The 13,410-nt window shown below is 35.4% G+C and overlaps 1 protein-coding gene across 6 annotated transcripts in view; it reads left to right on the top strand.

Annotated features, from left to right (window-relative positions):
• The window catches only part of SCN1A (sodium voltage-gated channel alpha subunit 1), a 140,114-nt gene that overhangs the window by 101,334 nt on the left and 25,370 nt on the right, over positions 1–13,410 (top strand). For all 6 annotated transcript variants that reach the window (XM_038584708.1, XM_038584710.1, XM_038584709.1 and 3 more), the window contains 2 exons: positions 11,534–11,654; positions 12,690–12,844. In XM_038584708.1, coding sequence (XP_038440636.1) covers positions 11,534–11,654; positions 12,690–12,844 — 276 coding nt within the window. The remainder of the gene's footprint in view (positions 1–11,533; positions 11,655–12,689; positions 12,845–13,410) is intronic.

Below are 13,410 nucleotides of genomic sequence, written 5' to 3'. Positions count from 1 at the left end.
AGTAGGTGTCCAGTAAATACATGTTAAATAAAGAAATAAGTGTTGGAAGTCTCTGGTCAATCTTGAATCAAAATAGATATATACCAAGATTTTTGCAAATATCCCAATTCAAGAACATCGTGATAACATAATTTTCCCCCTAGAAAAGCATCACACAACATATCTGAGGACATCAAAGATCTCTGGGAGATAAATGTGTGTGCCCCCAGCTGTTCTTTCTGTTCAGTCTCTTCACAAATCCTTGTGGTCTCTGATGCAGCAGCTATTGTCTCCATCCCGTATTACACTTTCTCCTTCAGAAGCCCTTACCACAAACTTATATAAATGGAGAAGATTCCTGTCCTAAAATAAAACAAAATCATGTAAATTTTAAATGTTCCTTTGATCTCATCTCTTCCTTAAGTTTCTCTCCTTGAATTCATTGCCAATCTTCCTTAAAAGATAGATTAGATTATATTCACTGCCTTCCCATTTTCCACTGCTCGGTCACCTTCAAACATCTCCTTTCTGGTTTCTTCCTCTACATTTCTCTCTGTCAAAAATTATTGATGTTCTCGTATTTGCCAAGTTCAGTGACCCTATATCACTTGTCTGCAATATTTCCTAATTCTTTAAGCTCTGCATTCCCTGGCTTCCAGAAATCCATGGGACTTTCCTCCCAATCACATAAGCTCTCAAATAGCTTATAAGAAGGCCGGATTCATTCTCAACTTCTCTAATCGGAAGGCCCTCATCAAATTTACTGCCAAGTCCTGTCGATTTTTTCCCCTAAATCTATCCCCAACCTTGGCCTCCCACTTCCTGTCCTATTATTTCATCTGTATCACTACAATTACCATCTGAAACACATTTCCATGGGAGGAAAAAAGGCAGTCTTGAACATATCATGAGCAATTAGACAGTCTTGATCAGACTCTTTTCATCAGTCTAATTCCCCATGACTCAGGTCAGTTCTAGTCACATAGTTCCATGAAGTTTATGTCTTTGGACTCCCTCATTTCTTGTTAGAAGTTATCTTCTTCTCCTCGCCACTCTGCAAAATTTAACAAAACAAAATGACCTTTGAATCAACATGCAAGACTCTGTCCATGTATTCACTCAATAAAGATATATTGCTGCTTTGTTGCTCACTATATCAAACAACTCGTAATTCTGGAAAGCCCTCTGAATTTCCCCCAAGTAGAATGACTAGCTGCATAACTAACTCTATTTATCTGTTGTGTATCTGTCTATCCTACTTCCCAAACTTGTGAGCAACTCGAGAACAAGCACTGTGGTCATTTGTACCTTTGTACTTCTAGTAACTTGCATAGTACCTGGCACAAATGAGGTGTTGGATCGGTGTTAATTAGCATTATGTTAGTTAATTACATGTTTCATGAATACCTACATTTTTATCGGTTATTCCTTCTGAAAGTATACAGATGAATAAATCAAGCAAGACTATGCCTAAGTAAAACTATGTAAGCAGTTTGCTTTTGGATGCAGCTTCTTCTCTGGGGAGGGAGCAGGAAGGAGAGAGAGAGGAGAAAAGAAAACACTCAGAATTTTCATATAATTGCCTGACAGATGTTCAGGAACAGATGTAGAGGCCCATCCGAACATTGGTTGGATGTGTTCCTTCCAGCTCTTTCCTATTTCCTTGTCCTGAGCTATAGTGTGTCAGGACCATGCTCTTTAATGAGATGGCAACTATTCTATGTGAAGAGTGCTACCATCTAACCAGTGGATACCCAAACTTCCTCTTCCTTATATCTAAATGATTACCAGGTGCCACCAACTCTATGCATCTTTGTCTACTCTGCATCCCCACCAGCACACACAACATCAGACCTCCATCATCTCTCAGACTTAACTGCTGCAACTAATGTTCCCTCTCACTAGTCTAGTCTGCTTATAATAGGTAGTTTTTCTAAAAGGCAAATCTGGTCATAACTCCCCTTTCTTTCTAACCTTTCAGGAGTTGCCCCTTGCTTACAGTTTATACTACATGCCTAAGAGTCCCTGCAAAAAATGACCATTATGGATCTTTCCAGCCTCACATAGTAGTACTCTCCACCTCTCTGCATCCAAGTACACTGATGTTTTGTTTCCTAAAACTGCCCATGCTTTGTCAGGTTCTTATCCTTATACCTGTTCTTTCCATCTTGCATACTCTTACGTTATCCTCTTCACCTGCCCCACCGCCACCCAACTCATCCTTCTGGTGTCAAATGTTACTTTCTTCTACCCTGCCCTTCTTAGACTTAGAGGTGCTCTCAAGATACCCTAAACTAACCCAATCACAGTGTGTGGCAGTCATTTGCTTATCTGTATCTTCCTTCTGATTGTGAACACATGAGGGCAGGTACGAGGTCTATGATATTCACTGTTTCATTTTTCAGGTCCTGATCTTGTTGTTGTATATGGACTGATATTTTTGGTATTTGAAAAGGTCAAATATTTGCAGTTATACAAATTACACACTATATAATAGTGTTATGAAATTTATAACCATTTATTGGGTAAGCACATGCCAGGCACTTTCCATGTGTTATCTTGTTTGATCCTTACAACAATCATGTTACATAAGGATCATTTTACAAATTAGAAACTAAAGCTTAAGGAGGTGGAGATAATTCCAAAAAGTCCATAAAACCACTAATTATGATTGAAACTCAAGCTTGTGTGACTTAAAACTCTTATCCTTTTCATTATAGTTGTTACATGGTTCCTCCAGCCAGTAGACACTTGTTAAATATTTGTTAAATATGTTTTAATTTATCATGAAAAATTAATGTCAAAAGAACTCTAGAGCAAGCAAAATGACTTTAACAAGGAAAATTCTCAATTGATTTACAACCTTGATTTCTAGCTTGGGAATTATAAATGCAATTTTGCAGAATTTTTTTGCTATTTTTAATTTATTTGCATTATAATAATTTTCTATTGGTCCAATATATTATTAGATATTCTATTTCTGTTCTTTTATATCTAATACTCAATACAAAATTCATATTTGACGTATTTTAAGGCAGAATTCAGAATATATTAGAGCTATATTCCTTTCCTCCACCTTCCCTTCTACCTTGGTGAAGTGTCTAATACTGGATTTCACAATTGATAAGACAAGTTAATATTTAGTAAAAGGGAATAATGCACTGAAACTTCCCTTTCAACCCACAGCTAGAAGTCATCTGGATATTAGGGATGATGTGGGAATTAATGAGTTAATATTTGACTTTTCCAGCTGCTTTATAGAAATGTTAAATTTCTATACAGTGTATTTTTCTTTGATATTATATTGTTGCTTTGTTGAGAGTCTTTAATAGGGGTCATTTAAATTTTTAATATACTAGTGTACACAAAAAATATTTACTAATGCATAGTGTACACAATGAAATATTAATACTAATATTTTTTAAGTAGAGCATCTCATTTATGTATGATTTAAGATGATATATATGTACATATGTATTTGTGTATATATATATAAAACAATATAAAATGCCCACTTTTAAAGTAATACATGCCTAGCTTTAAAAATAAGTGTTTTTGGGGTGCCTGGATGGCTCAGTCATTTAAGCATCTAACTCCTGATTTCGCTCAAGTCATGATTTCAGAGCTCTGAGATCAAGTTCTGTGTCAGGCTCTGCGCTCAGCTCAGAATCTGCTTCAGATTTTTTCTTACCCTCTGCCCCTCCCCCCACTCATACTGCCTCTCTTTCTTTCTAAAATAAATAAATAAATCTTTAAAAATAAGTACTTCTTCAAAAATAAATATATATATATATACATATATACAAACACATGTATTCTGTATCCTCTTGACCCTAAATGCCAAGTTTATATTTTAATACACTTATCACTTATTATAAATTGAACTCCTATTAAACCCTATAAGTAAGCTTCCTGTAACAAACCAAGTCTAAAATAAAAGTGTAAACATCCTAATCAAGTCAGAGAACAAGAAAAACCATTTAATCATTTACTCTTTAAAAATATCATGGAGTATTTTATTTGCTGTGCTTTGTTTTGCTTCGCCCTCAAGGTCAAAATCATTTGCTATAGTAGAGAACATTTTTAAAAAGCAAGAAATGTTGCATAAATCCACTGAGAAGGAAAAATGCTCTTACCATCAGTGTGTAGTTATTAAGTGGTTATTGAATGCCCTGGTGTACAGGCAAAGTGGATGCTTTAGATATGCTGTGGTCCCTGCACTCTTTCAGCTCACTTATTAAGTCAGCCTGCCAAAAATACACTATAGGTCAGGGTAAAATTTAGAGAGTCATGTGTGAACATACACATATTTGCAAATGAACTAGCTCATTGGTAAATTAAAATTTGATTAATGGCTTAATAAACATGAAAATTGGATTTTTAAAATAGTCTATTGCTCTCAAAAATTGAGAACTGGATGCTTTATTATTTGGATGGTGAATTTCAAATTAAGATTAAATTTGAATTTAAAAACAAAAAAGGAAAAATTAATTGGCCTTATTGGTTTTTAAATAAGTAAAAGTACTTGTTTGAGAATGTTCTGGTTTGGCTGTTATCCAATTTTTTAAGTATTTTATTAGAGATGTATTCTTGCCACACATCTAAAACTTTTTCCTTCCCTCTTTGAGTAATTGTATTATTACTTCAATGAAAGAAAGAACTCAGAGACACATCATCTTTGATTTTTAACAATGAAAAATATAAGACTATATTGATAAAAATATATAAAAATGGTTGTGAGAGTTTTACATTTACATTCTTTTAGAATGTGATAAAACAAAGAAAAATTAAATAGGGACATTGATCACTTGATAATATAAGTAATAAAAGTAAATGTCATGGATTATATATCTTAAAATGTATACATGTAGAGAATTCTTATTTATGTATATATTTACATAAATTAAAAATATACTAGACAGCTAAGTAAAACTCAATAAATTTGTAGTAAAAGAGTTATTGGGTTATTATCTAATCACAATACAGTTAAACTAGAAGTTAATAGTAAAATGACAGAAAAAATTCTAGCCATTTGAAAATCAAGAAATCCCCTCCTAAACAAATATTGGATTAAGGACCAGATAAAATATATAAATAGCTATTTGGAAAATAACATTTTCTGTCAGAATCTGTGGAATAGGACCAAGCAGTCATTGAGAGTCTTAATATTGACAAGAATGATCAAGAAAGAATAAGGGGCACCTGGGTGGCTCAGTCAGTTAAGCTTCTGACTTCTGCTCCTGTCATGACCTCAGGGTCCTGCAAGGGAGCCCCATGCCCAAACCTGGTCTGAGCCCCACATGGGGTTCCATCCTCAGCTCTCCACCTCATGCTGTCTTTCTCTCAAATAAATAAATAAAATCTTAAAAAAGAAGAATTAATGAAAGAATATGATAAAAATACTTAGTTTGATAAATTGGAAATTAAAATGAAGAGACTATAAGTAGAGAAATTAATGAATTATCAACGTGGCAGATGATATTAAGATAGCAGGTGATTCTTAGAAAAGAAATGAACTTTACTCATAGCCAGTAAAGTTGGTGGATCCTGAGCTTTGGATGATAACTGCATTCCCAGCCAACACCCTAACTTCATCCCAGTGAGACCCTAGTACAGAATGTGACTATGTAGTGCCAGACTACTGACCTATAGAAACTCCAAATAATAAATTGGTATTGTTTTAAGCTGCTAAATTTGTACAATTTGATACACAGCAGTAGAGAACTAATATTTGGCAAATATTATATATTAAGGAAACTCAAATGACTTTCTGTTTATAAATTGCAATTGCAGTTTGGTAAGAACATAAACAGGGGCACCTGGGTGGTTCAGCGGTTGAGCATCTGCCTTTGACTCAGGTCATGATCCTGGGGTCCTGGGATTGAGTCCACATCAGGCTCTCCAGGGAGCCTGCTTCTCCCTCTGCCTCCTCTCTGTGTGTTATGAATAAATAAATAAAACATTAAAAAAAAAAAAAGAAAAAGAACACAACACTCCAGTAGAGAAATGGGCAAAAGTCAGGGACAATTGACAGAAGAAAAAACATAATTGAAATGAAGGTTAAGAATTGTTAACCTTAATTTTAATAAATTAAATTAACCATAAAGTACTTTGTACTTTTCACTTTGGCCACTAAAGAAAAAAAAAGGCAGTGAAGGAATAGGAAAAAACCCAGATAAATAATGCATTATGCTGATAAAGGGTTTCTATGAGACAGAGACTTAACACAAATTTCAGAATATAGCATCCTCAAACAAATGTTTAATGATTAATTGAATATTGCACATAGAGCTAGTAGAGAAATTAACTTAAAAGCCCAGTTATATGTGAGTGGTTTCTCTGTTTCCAAGGTAGGAGTAGCTATTACTCTTGCTTGTCCCATCATTGGCCAAAGATGATCATGGGATTTTTCTAGATATAGATTTTTCTAGATATAGATCATGGGATTTTTCTAAAAATCATGGGATTTTTCCAGCAATCATACCCACCTGAGCTCTTATTGCCTTATCTCTTCCTGGGTTCAGGTTTGTCCCTACATTGGTTTCTTATCATTTTCAATATCAGTATCTCTCTTATATCATTTCAAATCCTAAAAGACTGTGAGTTGTAGAACATTACAACAAGAACATGGGAACATGGGAGATCATCCCTTCATTTTACATATAAGAGACTAGCCCAAATAATTATGTGGACAAAACCATACAGAAAGCGAGAGGTTGAACCAGGGCAGATTTCTTCCCATAATTATTAATGGTTTTCTTTCCACTGTGATGGCTGGGGCCAGGAGAGGGTGAAAGATAGGGTTGTCAGTGACTCACAGATAATGAATCCTAAAAAAGTAGTTAAATGCCAGAGAAATGATGGAGAGTCTTTGTAGATTTTAGTAGGAAGGTGATTTGTGTTAAAACATCACACCAGCTTTTGGTGGCAGATGGATTGAAGAAAGGTTCAACTGGAGGCCATAGGCTTTTAAAAATTCTTGGAATAATCAGTTGAGAAATGCTGAGAGTGACAGATGTGGCTTGACTGTAAACTAGCCTAAACCTGCCTACTTCATCTGTGGATAAACTTACAACATGATAACAGTTCATGCATATTTTCTGCATGCATACAAACACATAAAACAACTATGAATAATTGGTACAGTGGTATGTGGTAATGAAATATGCGCAGAAGCAACAAGTTCAATTAAAAAAGAGTTTTAAAGTTAGACGTTTTGAACCCTAGCTTATTGACCTATTAACTGTTTATGTTTGCCAGGTCAGATTTGCCAGTTGTACCATCTAGGTCCACTTTTCAAACCTGAATGTGAAGTTCTCTAGGGTCAATTTTAATTTTAATCCTTATAAGCTTCTAATAAAAATCTTGAGAATAATTTATAAAAATCCTTGTTGCCGCCCATGAATGGCCTGGGCACACTTCAGCTCAGTCATTTCTGCATCTGTTTTATTTTGTTTGTTTTTCTTTTCTCTCCCACACTAATACTCATTTGTTTACATCACGTGTAAACTCCTGGAAAAAGCAGTGACATTTCTTTCTGGTTATGGTAGTTTTTTGTTTTGATTTTAAACAGAAATGAACAAAATTTAATTTTTTTTTCATTTTAGATAATACTTAAATATTAAGAAAGCCAAAATTTTAAAATTCAAAATGTGTTGGTTAGGTTTTTCTAAACATTATATTTATATAATGATTCTGATTTTACCGTTCCAAGAACAGTTGCCCAGGAGGAAGGAAAGGCTGCCTGTCATAGGTCATAGTGTCTGGGGCTTGTGCTGTCTTCTCAGGCTGGGTGCCCCACAGCAGAGCAAAGAATTGAAGTGAAGAAGCCAGGGTGCCTTCCCCTTCTCTCTCCCCTGCTCCATTTTGTTTTTATTTGAAGCATTTTTGAAAAACAAATGAAAAATTAGATTTGGATATAAAAAGCTAGATGACTACCCAGTCCAGAACTGGGTTTCATTGGAGAAGCCCTGGCACAGACAGGATGTGAATTGCTCCTCATCTATAGGGACACTGTGACAGAAGTCAAAGTCGCACATAAATGTCACTAAATGTCACTTGGGACCTCTGAGCAAAAGCATAGCTAGCATCAACTCTGTAAAATGAGGGGATTTAACCAGTCTGTCACAGGGCATCTGGTCCAGAAAGCTCGCTCTGGAGCTCCACCCGTCAGGGCAGGGGGCACTCGCCCTCTCTACTAAGGCAGATGCGCAAAGGGCCACCTATCACACTGTGGCGTGGTTAGGGTAGTTAATCTGGAGTAGACTAACTGGCCTGCACCCACCTGTCTGTAGTTTGATCTTGCTGACATTCACTTATCACTGTATCTGATGTTGTCCTGACTTGAAATTTGGAGCAAGTTTCCCTGACTAGTATGAGAATCAGGGTCTACCCTGCTGCGATATGGCTTACCAGGCTTTCTTTGCAATATGTTGATTTTGGAAGTTGTTTAAGCCAAATATGGAGAGTAACTTTTAAAATCTAATTTGTAATCGTGTCCCACTCCTGAGAGGTGTGCAAATTTCTCCTAGATCCCAGATATTATAAACTGCCTCATTTTGAAAAATGATAGGTACCTACATCAAATGTTGCTTGAGGCCTCTTGTTCTTTTTTTTTTTTTTTTTAAGATTTTATTTATTTATTCGTGAGAGACACAGAGAGGCAGAGACACAGACAGAGGGAGAAGCAGGCTCCATGAAGGGAGCCTGATGTGGGACTCGATCCCGGGACTCTGGGATCACACGCTGGGCCGAAGGCAAACGCTCGACTGCTGAGCTACCCAGGTGTCCCTAGGCCTCTTGTTCTAACAGGTGTTCCATTGTTGGCAGTTCTGCACCCTCTCTTTGGCCTGAGCCATACCTATAATTTCAACTGTGATTTCCAGTTTAGGTTGTTTTCAAAAAGGATTGAGATTTTCAGAACCTTATAAAACCCGAATTTAGCATCCTTCCAGAAATGCATGTCCCCATTCCCCTCCTTTTTTTTTTTTTAGCAATTCATGCCTGATTTTATAACAAGTTTTTTGTGTGTGTATGTATATGTGTGGGGGATTTTTCTTTATTAAATGTATACAATGATTTCAACTTAGTTTTTATGGACACAACAAGACTTTCTTTTCATTCATTTTATCAAATTATGTAAGCGTAAATTACATAATTACAATAATTTAAAGTGGCACAATGATTTGAAAACAAATATAACTTATTCTTGATAAGCAAACAGCTCACCTGGTGAAAGCAGCAATGCACAGGTGTGACAGTGTAGCTAATTACCTGATCAACTTTAGCACACCGATCAACTGTAGCACACCAAGCACATCGGTCATTGTGTCTCACAGACAAAATGCCAACCATTGTTAATGTGGTAAGTCAATTAGAATACAGGTAGGTTAGATAAAGCAATATGTGCCCAAAAGATTGTGCAGATAAAGTGGTGAAGGGGGTTTAGATGAGGCAGCAATTATTATTCTGACACGATAATGGGCAAAAATAACTACTATGAGCAACAGCCAGAGAACATTAGGAAGTTCACCTTGGCTAAAGCACAACTTCTGTGAAGGACAGATTTGGGAAATTTGGTTGGAGTGCTAAGTTGGAGACAAAAAGCTTCATCTGGCAAGAATATATAAAACAGAGGTATTCATTCACCAAGTATTTATTGGGCATCTAGCGCAGAATAGGCTTTGTGGCCCACAAAGTTCCAGAATTAGGTGAGGCTAGAATGAGGGCAATAATTATTAAGTATAACTCTCCAAAGAAGTGACAAGAATGAACAGAAAGCCCACAGGAATTTGGAAGATGAGACTGAGAGAAGGGTTATTACAAAGGTAAAATTTAACAAATCTGACTTTCAATTACAGTCAATATTAGAAAAGCATTAAGAATAAAGGAGAGTTTGAGTCTGTTTGCTCGAAGAATGATATTGCAAACAACCAGCCTCAAACATGGTTAAAGGAGTAGGTTAGGATAGAAAAAAAAAGTCATGACTTTAATTGAGAGCATTTGAGTTTGAGTAACATTAGGCTTGCTTCTACTTTCTTACAGTATTCCAGGCTGACTGTAGAATATACTTATATTGCTTGAGAAGTGTTTGCAAATTAATTTGTAAGCATGTATAGGATCACTTGTCTATACCTAGTAACTGGTAACATATTACAAAATTGGGTTGTAAAACAAGAATAGCTGATTTTAAAGAATATTCTTAAGAATAAAGTTTGATATATTGGCAATAGCACTCTTATCTATAGAAAATCTGAACCAGTTAGACCTGGAGTAACTCTGTGCATTAAAAAAAAAAAAAAGCTAGCAATTTATTTTATCATCATCCGGGCAAGACACATCAGAGGAGGATATTCAGGGAGGCAATGAGGAGGCATTTGATAAAAATTAATTTCATATCATTTTAGATTCACATCTTTTTACCTTAATACAGTTGCTGATTGGAAATTTGAAATCTAGATGACTAATAATGGCATTTACTAATGGGTATGAAGTTTGATATGGAGGCTGATATTTGGCACCATGTGTGAAGAACTGTGATATGCAAAAGGTGGATTTGTCCAAATTTTAAAAAGACTTTTCAATATTACTTTAAAAAATTTCCCTGTAACCAGGTGTTCCATGTAAGTGATGAATCACTGAATTCTACTCCTGAAACCACTAATACCCTAGATACTAACTCACTAAAATGTAAATAAAAACTCAAAACAAACAAAAACAAACAAAATTTCCCTGTGAGTTGAAGTAATACTGTATAACAAAGGGTTTTATTACTGCTTGTGCTTAACTTATTATTGTGACATTTGCTTTATAGCAAGTATATAATTAGATTGGCAAAATTACTGTAAACAGAAATTAAATGGAACTCATGTCTACAGCTACCAAAGAGCTGGCTTGCTGTAGCTGATGAAATAATTTCCATGAAGATACTGAATATTTGTATTATATAAAACGGCGTAATTAGTTTGTGGTGTGTATAAGTGTTTTTGTTTTTTGTTTTTCACTTCAAATTGTAGATTCTCTTCACCTGTTAGGCTAATCTTGCCACATTTTTCAATTAATTATTTTCAGTTTTAAATTGATGGAAAATTATAAGTGTGATTGCACAGAAGACAGAGCATGGAGTTTGGGCTCAGGAGTAATTCTCTCAAATCTTGCTTTGCTCATTTACTAGTTATATGATGTTAGACAAATTCTTAACCTATCTAGGCCTTAGTTCCCTTATCTACAAAATGAGAACAATTAATTTTCCTCCCCCCTCACCTTCTCTCTGGGCCTTCTCTAAGTGGTTTGCTTAGTACATGTTCCTGATGGCCATCTGTAACTTCATAACATAACAATTTGGTTTCATACTAACATTGTGAATAATGGCAAGGAGACAACAGACAATTTTCTTATTTCCTTTTCTTATTCAACCTGTCCTTTGCTCTAAACTTAAAATCTCTTCACTTCAAGGAGAATCCAAAAAATCAATTCATAGTACTAATCCTTTCTTTCTAGACTATTCATTACTGAAATTAAAGTGACTGACTTTTTATGTCCACCTCATGCACAGAAACTCAATGAAAGCAGTAGCTCCTCTGAAGGCAGCACTGTAGACATTGGTGCACCTGCAGAAGAACAGCCTATAGTGGAACCGGAGGAAACCCTTGAACCTGAGGCCTGTTTCACTGAAGGTAAAGGCAGTGACCCTCACGTTAATCTTCCATTTATAGAGTGCAGGTTTTTTTTAACTGTTGATCACCCAAGATGGACCATTCATAATAGAATAAATATACCCATTTAATTCAGCTGATAACTTTTTGTTTATTACTTTATGATAACTCTTCTATTTCTGTTTTGAACTATTATATGTATCTTTACTGTCTTTTTTCTTTCCTCTCTTCCTTCCTTCCCTTCCTCCCTTTTCTTCTAGCATACATGACTTTTTCTTTTTTCTCTTTTCTTTTTGTTTTCTGGGTTTGTTTTGTTTTTGTTTTTGCCTTGAGGTAGGTTTCCTGGGTTTATATCTTTTCTCGAAAACAAGAATGTAAGGTTCTTGGCGGCAAGGTCCAGGTCCCATACTTTTTTCTTTTTGCCTTAAAAAAATGTATTTGTATCCTCCATGGTGTTTGCAAAGGTAGTCACAAATATCTGTGGATTTAATTCTTATGTTTGAGTGAGTAAAAGCAGTATAAGGAAAGCAATGAGAAATCTAAGCAGGGCCAACCAATCACATCTTAGTGGACTAAATTAATTTTGAAAATTATGTGAGCTCTTCCAGAAACACCTCAAAAAATAAAACAGTAACAAACCCAGTTGGGGGATATCTACATTATTATTCTATAATCTCTTCAAAAGGGAAGTTTTCTATTTATCACTAATATTCGTTTTGAACTCCTCTACTAGTGTCACTTCAACAGAGTGCAATAAGATGACATAGGACAAGGCAAAGCTACTTTACATTTGTTTGTACTTTTCAAAGTTCTTTCTTGGACAATATGACCCGGGGCAGAAAAACCAGGAAACTGTTTAAGGAGGCTGAATAATTTTCAGTTTTCACAACCTCACACAGCTAATGAATGTGCTTTTACTACTCCAGCTTAGAGAGTTACCCTAGCAAGATGGAGATGATAATTGTAGTAAAAAGATCAATCAGGGACATGCTAAAGAATATTACTGAGGCAACAGAAGTTACTTCATCTACTCCTCTTTGAACATTATACTTGCAGGCTGTGTACAAAGATTTAAATGTTGTCAAATCAGTGTGGAAGAAGGGAGAGGAAAACAATGGTGGAACCTGAGAAGAACATGTTTCCGAATAGTTGAACATAACTGGTTTGAGACCTTCATTGTTTTCATGATTCTCCTTAGTAGTGGTGCACTGGTAAGTGAATATTAAGTAAAAGTGGTACAATATTAAGTTTAAGATAATCTAATACTGATGACTTTTTAATTCTTTCTATTGCACTGTTTTAGTACCCAATGCATTCTTTCCGAAGCCCTCATCCTACATCCATTTTCATTTTCATGGTATCAGCCATAACCTCTGTTTGATAAACCTCATTTATCTCTACTTAAGACTCCTTCCTTAAATATGTGTGCATCTCTGTATCCAACAATCCCTCCATCCATCCATCTACCCACTTAGCACCTGTCCACCCACCCACTCTTCTACCTGTCTCCAACACATTTTTCATTGCCTACCCCCACATCCCATCTTCCAAATTATAGATTTAATGTTTTAACTACATACTTCTGGATTTATTTCTACTATTACAATTTCTAATAAACTCTTAATTTTTGCTTACTTGTAAGTAACCTATGAAAATTTGTCCCTCCAGCTTATTCATTATAACCAAAGAATACAAATATTCAATTACTCATATTTTAACAAGAAAGTAAGCATGGCAACTCAATGTAGTTAATAGAAGTCCTGTGATGGACTTCTGA

The sequence above is a fragment of the Canis lupus genome, chromosome 36, assembly GCF_011100685.1.
Source record: "Canis lupus familiaris isolate Mischka breed German Shepherd chromosome 36, alternate assembly UU_Cfam_GSD_1.0, whole genome shotgun sequence".
Classification (NCBI taxonomy): Eukaryota; Metazoa; Chordata; class Mammalia; order Carnivora; family Canidae; genus Canis; species Canis lupus.
The sequence above is the reverse complement of the archived record's forward strand: the minus strand, read 5'-3'. Positions and strand labels throughout refer to the sequence as shown.